Below are 10,543 nucleotides of genomic sequence, written 5' to 3'. Positions count from 1 at the left end.
TACTACTCCTACATATATAACCATTCAATGTGATAGTTCCGGACTTTCCCAAGCAGGGTTGTACTGATGGGAAGCAGAAGGGATTTTCTTACGTTCTTACTTATTGTCAAAATGACCACAATTTCAATTATAAAATATTATTTAGCAAATATTACTGCTGTCTGCTGAAATAATAAAATAATACCATTACACGGTAGATTCACATCTCCCATGGTAGCCAAGGTCATGAATAAATGCTGTACAGAAGCAGTAGAATTTTGTTCCATGAGGTAGATAATATGTCCAGTTCTATTTTAAATGTCAGCTGCCTGAGTAGAGGTGTCCAAAGAGCAGATGGATGTATGGTTTTAGAGCTCCAAAGATACAGCCAGTTAGCAAAGTCTGGCATAATGTCCCTGTTTGCTCAGTCTTTTTATGGCTACCTTTATGTCTTTATTTCTTAATGTATATATGATGGGATTTAAAATGGGGGTGATAGCAAAGTCAGCAATGAACAGGTATTTATCAATTGATGATGTGGGGAAAGGCCAGACATAGAGAAACATGCATGGAGTGAAAAAAAGAACCACCACAGTGATGTGAGCTGACAGAGTGACAAATGCTTTGGATAAGTCTCTGGAAGAACGTTTCCAGACCGTGACCAAAATGAAGATGTAGGAAAGGATCAGCAGGAAGAAGGTGCCCATAGTCATGAAGCCACTGTTGGCAGCAATAATAAACTCAAACTTGTCTCCATCTGTGCACGCAAGTTTTATGATCCTGGGAAAGTCACAGTAAAAGCTGTCTACTTCATTAGGACCACAAAAGGGCAAGTTTATAATGAAAGCAAACTGAGACATAGCATGGATCACCCCAGTTACCCAGCCAGCAATAACAAATGAAACACAGATTTTAGGGTTCATGATATTCAGGTAGTGGAGGGGCTTACAGATTGCTGTGTACCTGTCAAATGCCATGGCAATGAGTAACACCATCTCCACTCCTCCCATGATGTGGATGAAGCATATCTGTGTCATGCAGCTTTGGAAAGAAATGAGCTTGTATTCATTTAAAAGGTCCCTGATCATCTTTGGGACTGTGGTAGAGGTAACCCCCACATCAATGAGTGACAGGTTGGCTAGCAGGAAGTACATAGGAGAATGTAGGTGAGAATCAAAAATTACCAAAAAGAAAATGAAGAGATTTCCCAGGATGATCCCTAAATAGATCCAGGAAAATATCAACATGAGAAAAACTTTAGTTCCCCAAGAACTAGAGAGTCCCAGCAACACAAACTCAGAAACCACAGAATTATTTAGTCCATCCATTGACTTGGTTGGAAGAGCTGATTTTCCAAATCACCTGAGGATAGAAAATGATTAAAAAGACACAGTCAGTGGCACAAATGTAAGTTTCCTATTTCTTGCTAGTTTGCTCTTTGGGGTACATCTCCTAAATTAGAAATATTTAATTGGATAAGAAAAAAATTAAGGATATGGAAACATTATGGTGATCAAGAGAATGATTACATAAAAAGAGAAGAAAATTTCTAATATTTTAGATGGAGACAAATGGTGTTACTTCCCTTCTATTCCATTTTCACTTCTTTTTATTTTGCCTCTCAAGGATTTCTAGACATTTCCTCTGACCACTTACTAGGTGTTCTGTCACTATATTCAGTTAAACTGTTAGATACAGAGACTGAATACTTGTAAGTAAAATTGTTAATTGAACAATTATAAGATTAATAGATTGCATTTATGTAAAACTTTGTACAAAGCACATTATCTCATTTAAACTCACAGAATTCTGTAAGAAATGCTTTTTTTACATTCATTTTGCTAATGAAGAAACTGAGCCTTAGAGGGATCAAGTGTCAGACCCAGGACTTATATCCAGAGCTCTAGGACACCATAATGCATGCTTCTAACCATGGCACTGTGCGCTTCAAGGCTGGAACCTTCCAGTATATGCTGGATCTTCCTTAAGGATCCATCAGTTAAACTTTTTCTACTTTTTGCTTCCTTTTACCTATTTACATAGTTAAGTTCTTTTTTTTTCAAAGATTTTATTTATTTATTTGAGACAGAGAGCATGCCTGAGTGTGGGGGGAGGGGCAAAAGGAGAAGGGCAAGTTGGCTCCCCGCTGAGCAAGGAGCCTGAGGTTTGGCTCAATTCTAGGACCATGAGATCATGTGTGACTGGAGCAAAAGGCAGACACTTAACCGACTGAGCCACCCAGGTGCACCTACCTAGTTAAATTATGTTTAAAAAATCAAATCTCTAAATCTTGTGTGTCCTGATTTTCTTTCTCTCCCTAATTCCTCATTGGCATTCCTCACTCTTTGTTCTCTAATAGGCCAAGAGAATTCAGTTTCCAAAATTCCTTGTTCATAGAAAGATACTCTGGATTCCAAACACATCATACAATAATCAGTTTTTCATCATCATTTTCCTTGATCTCTCTGCAGGATTTGATGCTGTTTATCATGCCCCTAATTCTGTAACTCACTCTGCCCTTGGCTCCTTGGATTTATAAAGCCAGTTGTCTTCTCACTGCTTGCCAATAGAAATTCCATTTGTTCTAGTGGTTGGCTGAAATCTCTAGATTTGAGAAGACAGTAGATCTCTTCCAAGTTGAGAGCATGATATATGATTTTTCTAAACCAGTTACTATAATCCCATTTTCCCTGGCCATGGACTAATCTAAGATAGGATATGTGACCAAGAAACGTTCAATGAGATGTAAACCAATGTTGTCTGGAGAGCTTTCCTTCCAAATGAAAAGACAAAGCTTCATGTAAAGAAGCTTATTTTCATGATCTCTTTTTTTTTTTTTTTGCATTTAATAAAAACGATATGCTTAAAGGTGCAGGAACAGCAAAGTCGTAAAGCCCATATAATACAAATGATACAGTAAAAATTTAGAGAGGACCCAGAAACCCAAAGGCATGTTGAATCACTTCATTAAAGCCTGCAATAGCCTCCCTTCAGATTTATTCTTGTAACGTGAGAAAAATAAACTGGAACTTCTTTAATCAACTATAAGCAGATTTTATGTTAATTGGTTGAATGCATTCAGACCATTTTTATGATAGCCCTTTCCTAGTTATTCTTCTGCCTTTCTGACTTCTCTGTACCTTTTACTAACACAGCAATCATTTTTCCTCTGCTCAACCTTAGTTTCTGGTGTGACTCAGAATCTGTGATAAGTATTTGCTCTTTTTTTTTTCTTAAGGTATGTTGGAAACATCTCTCCTAACCAGTCACTCAGCAAAGTCTTATATGCCAGTTTACCTTGGTCTGATGACAGAAAGGATTTAAAAATACGAATCTTACATTATATACCTCCACTTGTATCTTTTTAAAACCCTTGTGAGGATTCTTGTTGCCCAGAGGGGAAAAGTTTTATTCAATATCAGTTTACTCACTTTAACTAGTACCTACATGTTGAATTCTGAATCTGCAGCTTTATCCCTTGCTCCAGAGTAATCTATCCAAAGCAGTATGAGGTATATACAAATGGAAGTTCCACCTCCATCTTCGAGTTAATATGTCAAAACCAAATTTATAATATTTTAATTTACTGCAATGCTTTAATAAATGTCATTACTGTTCTCCCCAGTACCCAGTATAGATACCTGGGTAGTGTTCTGTCCTTAGCATTTCCAGTGCCAGTTGCACAACTTTTACTCTCAAGTATTTTTCATTTCAATTCCTTCCTCATTTCTATTGTCATTTTGTCTTCTCCGTCTGGCCTACATAGTTCTCATTTGGAAGTCAAACAAATGTGTAATATATGCACGCATTTGAAAAAACAATCTTTTTTGAAACATTTGAAACGCAGATTAAAATAGGAAATGAATCCATGCAAATAGAGAAAAAAGACACAAAGTCGTAAAAATATCCATTCTGCCTGAACCATCTTGAGCAATAACTGCGGTGCCCATTAAAAGCCCAGCGGAAATGTTTTGGAGCATTACGGAGATATCTAAACGTCCATTTCAAAGCCCAGGGATATTTTGAAAAAGAAATGAAGTGGGTGCCAGTTGGAGAAAAGAGAATACTTTCTGTAAAAGATATTGGGATATGTCATAAACCCGTGCTAATTAAGCAATGATCAATTTGACTGAAGTGGAACGGACAAATAGAACAAAATGCAGTTAAGAATGTGATACAATTTAGGGAACTTAGTATATGATAAAGAGGGCAATACAATTAAATCCGATAATGGAGGGCTATGTACTAAATTCAGAGCATTCAGTGGTTATCAAACATGTAGCTCAACACTGGAAACATAAACTTCTAAGTATCTTACTATACATCTCACAGCAAAGTATATTCTAGATGATTAGAAGGCTAAATGTAAAAATAAAATTGTAAAGTTTTAATAAATTGAATTATGAATTACCTTCTAAAGCTAAAGATTGAAGAGGACTTTCTACATTTACCTCAAGTTCAGAAAGCAGATTCCATTTTAATGTTTTCTCCTCAAAGGAATGAATAAGCCTGTTGCTGCTGTAGAACGGGGGTAGCAGTGCTTCTCGTTCTCAGCTGAAGGGAAATGTGAAGTGTACAGTCATTCCAGAAGGCAGTTGAGTCATAAAAGTAAAAAATATTTTAACTGTAACTCAGTCATCCTAGGTCTTCGAATTAATTGAAAGAAAATAGACAAATACAGAAAACGTATAATGTTATTTTACTTTAACATTTCTTATAATATGAAATGTTTAATGATAAGGGGCTGATTATGTGGATATATTCAGTTTTTAAAAGGTCATTAAGTCTACATTAATGAGCATGGAAAGATATCGATAAGTCCAGAAAAGTGTAGTAAAAAAATATTTTTACTGGGGGAGGGCAGTACAAATGACATTTGCATGAGTAGATGTTTAGAATTTCCCCAAATTTCTACAGGTGGTGGGGTGAAAAACATTTTTTAATATGAATGTAATTGACATACAGTGTTACATTGATTTCAGGTGCACAGCGTTGTGATTCAATATCATTATATGTTATGTTATGTTCACCAAAAGTGAAGCTATCGTCTGTTGTCATACAGGTGGTAGGATTTTAAATAATCTTATGCTTGTTCCTTTATCCCCAACTTTATTTGCTCTACTTTTAGAAGTCATATTGATTTTTTAAATTTGGAAACAAATGTGTCAAAATAAATTGAGGGGATGGAAGCCTTTATATAGGAGCCATTTCCAATACACAGTAAAACACAGCGCTTAAGTTCACAGACACAAGGACCAAACTGTTTCCATCCCCAGATCCCCCGTTTACCTGCTGTGTGTTCTCTGTGAGTTTCTCAGCTGCCAGATGTGTTCGGTTCTTCATCTGTTAAAGGCAGATAAATAGTCTCTTTCTCCTATAGGTGTTTTGAGGACGAAATGAGTTGAAACAAGAAAACAACAGAAGGTGTTTGGACATACACTAAGTGCTAAATAAGTGTTATCTATTACAATAATTTTGACGATTTTCAGGAAACAGACCTAGAGTTTTCAGACTGGTAACAGTGGTTGAATAAATCTGGCAGACAGAAAGCTAGCATGCTTTTTTCATGTTGTTTCAGTGGGAATAGAAGAGCAAAGACATAGATACTGCTTTTTGTTTTTCTGATCTCAATATTCAGAGAAAAGGAGATGGGAGACCCAATATACTTCACATACTATTTTCAAAAGGTACTAGAGCTTTGAGGAATATTTTATGTTCATCTATCATACAGTTTTAAGTCTGAGAATAAGATCAGAAGGATGTAAAACAACGTGAATGAAAATCATTCAAATAAAGTGAGTTAACAAAGGAAAAAGGTGACTGGAAGAGAAGTAGATGGTGGGGAACATAAAAAAGGAGATGATTATGGAACCAGATGCTGGAGAATTAAAGATGGGGTTTCCACCTTCCTGCACAGGGTCTGGTTTTCACCCTCAGCAGCTTCAAGGGATTGAGAACCACAGAGAGATTCACTCCCTTTTAGATTCATTGTTATTGATTAATACATATAGTTATAAATAGTTCTTACCATTAGGAATGGTATTACAGGAGTAGGTATTAATAACTAATATCTATTCCATTATTGGCTGTCTATAGACATTAGGAGTTTTATGAACATTGGCTTTTTTCCCAAGGGTCAAGTTACCCGAGAGGCAGAACAGAGTAACAGAGAAATTGAAGAGTCTGTGTGATGAGTAGTAATTATGTGGTTTTGACAGCACTTTTTCAAATTTGAGATTACAGATGTTATACATTACAGCTGTCTAATTAATTAGAGAATTGTTTTAAGTTATCATTATCATGAATCACTGATTATATCTGTTTGGCATCAATATCATGTAAAAGACTAAATACCAGTACACAGTCTTATTTTTAAAAAATTATTGAAATTCAATTAATTAGGCTATAATGTGTTCTTATTTTGAGAGGTAGAGGTCAGTGATTCATCAGTCTTATATAATACCAGTGCTCATTACATCACGTGCCCTCCTTAATGGCCATCACCCAGTTACCCTATCCTTCCATCTCCCTCCCCTCCAGCAACCCTCAGATTGTTTCCTATGATTCAGAGTCTCTTATGGTTTGTCTCCCTCTCTGATTTCATCTTGATATATGTTTTCCTCTCTTCCCCTATGATCCTCTGTTTATTTCTTAAATTCTACATATGAGTGAGATGATATGATAATTGTCTTTCTCTGACTGACTTCTTTTGCTTAGCATAATATCTTCTAGTTCCATCCACATCATTGCAAATGGCAAGATTGCTGTTCTTTTTTTTTTTTTTTTTTGATGGCTGAGGAGTATTTCAATATGTATATATACCACATCTTCCTTATCCATTTATCTTTCATTGGGCACCTAAGCTCTTTCCATAGTTTGGCTGTTGTGGACATTGCTGCTATGAACATTGGGGTGCATGTGACCATTCAGATCACTACATTTGTATCTTTGGGGTAAATAGCCAGTAGTGCAATTGCTGGGTTGTAGGGTAGTTCTGTTTTCAACTTTTTGAGGAATCTCCATACTGTTTTCCAGAGAGTCTGCACCAGCTTGCATTCCCACCAAAAGTGTAAGAGGGTTCCCTTTCTCTGCATGGTAACCAACATGTGTTGTTTCCTGACTTGTTAATTTTAGCCATTCTGACTGGTGTGAGGTAGTATCTCATTGTGGTTTTGATTTGTATTTGCCTGATGTCAAGTGATGTTGAGTATTTTTCCTCTCTCTCTTGGCCATTTGTATGTCTTCCTTGGAGAAATGTCTGTTCATGTCTTCTGCCATTTGTTGATTAGATTATTTGTTCTTTTTGTGTGTTGAGTGAAAAGTTCTTTATAGTTTTTGGATATTAGCCCTTTATCTGATATATCATTTGCAAATATCTTCTCCCATTCTGTTGATTATCTTTTGGTTTTGTGTAGTGTTTCCTTTGCTGTGCAAAAGCTTTTTATCTTGTTGAAGTCCCAATAGTTCATTTTTGCCTCTGTTTCCCTTGCCTTTGGAGATGTGTCTAGCAAGAAGTTGCTGCAGCCAGCGTCAAAGAGGTTGCTGCCTGTGTTCTCCTCTAGGATTTGGATGGATTCCTGTTTCACATTTAGGTCTTTCATCCATTTTGAGACAATGTTTGTGTGTGGTATAAGGAAATGGTCTGCTTTCATTCTACTTCATGTGGCTGTCCAATTTACCCAGTGCTGTTGTTGAAGAGGCTGTCTTTTTTCCATTAGATATTCTTTCCTGATTTATTGAAGAATATTGGACCATAGAGTTGAGGGTTCATTTCTGGGTTCTCTGTTCTGTTCTATTGCTCTATGTGTTTGTTTTTGTGCCAGTACCATACTTTCTTGATGATTATAGCTTTGTGATATAGTTTGAAGTCTGAAATTGTGATACTACCAGCTTTGGTTTTCCTTTCAACATTCCAATGGCTATTCGGAGTCTTTCCTGGTTCCATACAAAGTTTAGGATTATTTGTTCCAGCTCTATGAAAAAAATTGATGGTATTTTGATAGGGATTGCTTTGAATGTATAGATTGCTCTAGTAGAATAGGCATTTTAACAATATTTGTTTTTCTAATCCATGCGCATGGAATGTTATTCCATTTTTTTATGTCTTCCTCAATTTCTTTTATGAGTGTTCTATCGTTTTCTGAGTACATATCGTTTACCTCTTTGGATAGGTTTATTCCTAGGTATAGTATGGTTTTGGGTGCAATTGTAAATCAGATCAACTCCTTAATTTCTCTTTCTTCTCTCTCATTGTTAGTGTACAGAAATGCAACTGATTTGTGTGCATTAATTTTATATCCTGCCACTTTCCCGAATTCCTGTATCAGTTCTAGCAATTTGGGATGGAGTCTTTTGGGTTTTTCACCTAGAGCATCATGTATCTGCGAAGAGTGAGATTTTGACTTCTTTGCTGATTTGGATGCCTTTTCTTTTTGTTGTCTGATTGCTGAGGCTGTGACTTCTAGTACTATGTTGACCAATACTGGTGATAGTGGACATCCTTGCCATGTTCCTGACCTTAGGGGAAAAGCTCTCAGTTTTTCCCCACTGAGAATAATATTAACTATTGGCTTTTTATATATGGCTTTTATGATATTGAGGTATGTTCCCTCTATCCCTACACTGTGAAGAGTTTTAATCAAGAAAGGATGCTATACTTTGTCAAATGTGTCTTCTGCATCTATTTTAAGGATCTATGGTTCTTGATTTGCAAATGTTGAACCACACTTAAACCCCAGGAATAAATACCACTTGATCATGGTGAATAATCCCTTTAATGTACTGTTGGATCCTATTGGCTAGTATCTTGGTGAGAATTTTGGCATCCATGTTCATCAGGGATATTGGCCTGTGATTTTTCTTTCTTTTTTTTTTTTATAAATTTCTTGTTCTTTTTTTTTTTAATATTTTATTTATTTATGTGACAGAGAGACAGCCAGCGAGAATGGGAACACAAGCAGGGGGAGTGGGAGAGGAAGAAGCAGGCTCCCAGCAGAGGAGCCCGATGTGGGACTCGATCCCGGAACGCCAGGATCACGCCCTGAGCTGAAGGCAGCCACCTAACGACTGCGCCACCCAGGCGTCCCATGGCCTGTGATTTTTCTTTTTGGTGGGGTCTTTCTCTGGCCTTGGGACCAAGGTAATGCTGACCTCATAGAATGAGTTTGGAAGTTTTCCTTCCATTTCTATTTTTTGAAACAACTTCAAAAAAATAGTTATTAATTCTTCTTTAAATGTTTGGTGGACTTCCCCTGGGAGGCCATCCAGTCTGCACTCTTGTTTGCTGGGAGATTTCTGATTACTGCTTCAATTGCCTTGATGGTATGGGTCTGTGAGGTTTTCTATTTCTTTCTGTTTCAGTTTTGGTAGTGTATACGTCTCTAGGAATGCATCCATTTCTTCCAGATTACCTAATTTGTTGGCATATAGTTGCTCATAATTTGTTCTTTTAAGTGTTTGTATTTCTGTGGTGTTGGGGGTGATCTCTCCTTTTTCATTCGTGATTTTCTTAATTTGGGTCCTTTCTCTTTTCTTTTTGGTGAGTCTGGCCAGGGGTTTATCAATCTTATTAATTCCTTCAAAGAACCACCTCCTAGTTTTGTTGCTGTGTCCTACTATTGTTTTGGTTTCTGTTTCATTGATTTCTGCTCTAGCTGTTCTTAATTCTCCACTGCTGCTGCTTTTAGGCTTTATTGGTGGTTCTCTCTCCAGCTCCTTTAGATGTAAAGTTTAGCTTGTGTGTTTGAAACCTTTCTTGTTTGTTGAGAAAAGCTTGTGTTGCTCTGTACTTCTCTTTTAGGACCACCTTTGCTGCATCCAAAATGTTTTGATCATTTGTGGTTTATTTTCATTTGCTTCCACGAATTTTTTAAATTCCTCTTTAATTTCCTGGTTGACCCATTTATCCTTTAGTAGGATGCTCTTTAGCCTCCATGTATCTGAGTTCTTTTCAAATTTTCTCTTGTGATTGAGTTCCAGTTTCAAAGCACTATAGTCTGAAAATACACAGGCTATGACCCAGTCTTTTGGTACCATTTGAGACCTGATTTGTGAACTAGTACGTGATCTGTTCTGGGAAATGCTCCATGAGCACTTGAGAAGAATATGTATTCTGTTGCTTTAGGATGGAAAATTCTGAATATATCTGTGAAGTCGATCTGGTCCAGTGTGTCATTCAAAGTCCTTGTTTTCTTGTTGATCTTTTGCTTAGGTGAGCTGTCTAATGCCGGGTATAGGATGTTGAAGTCACCTACTATTATTGTATTCTTATTGATGTGTATTCTTTAATTTTGTTATTAGTTGGTTTATATCATTGGCTGCTCCCATGTTAGGGGAATAAATATTTATAATTGTTAGATCTTGTTGGATAAAGAGAATGAAAAAGAAAGCAGAAGAGAACAACCAAAAATTATGGGACAATAAAGAGATGTTTTGTATGTGTTAGGGGATGGCCAAAGAGAGAAGAAAAAAAGAACAGAGCAGAAAAAGTATTTGAAGTAAGAATGGGTGAGAACTGTCAAAAAATAATGAAAGAACTCTAGATCCAGGGAGCCAAGGGAAAACC

The 10,543-nt window shown here is 36.6% G+C and overlaps 1 protein-coding gene across 1 annotated transcript; it reads right to left on the bottom strand.

The window, feature by feature from the left end:
• Positions 1–371: 371 nt before the first annotated feature.
• Positions 372–1,316, bottom strand: LOC123803917 (olfactory receptor 4F21-like). Its single transcript, XM_045815756.2, has one exon. It carries the CDS (start codon positions 1,305–1,307, stop codon positions 372–374), a length of 936 nt encoding a protein of 311 aa, XP_045671712.1. The 5' UTR covers positions 1,308–1,316.
• Between the last annotated feature and the right edge of the window lie 9,227 nt (positions 1,317–10,543).

The sequence above is a fragment of the Ursus americanus genome, chromosome 34 (assembly GCF_024610735.1).
Source record: "Ursus americanus isolate L20-20 chromosome 34, mUrsAme1.1.p, whole genome shotgun sequence".
Classification (NCBI taxonomy): domain Eukaryota; kingdom Metazoa; phylum Chordata; class Mammalia; order Carnivora; family Ursidae; genus Ursus; species Ursus americanus.
This window is presented reverse-complemented; position numbering and strand designations above follow the sequence as displayed.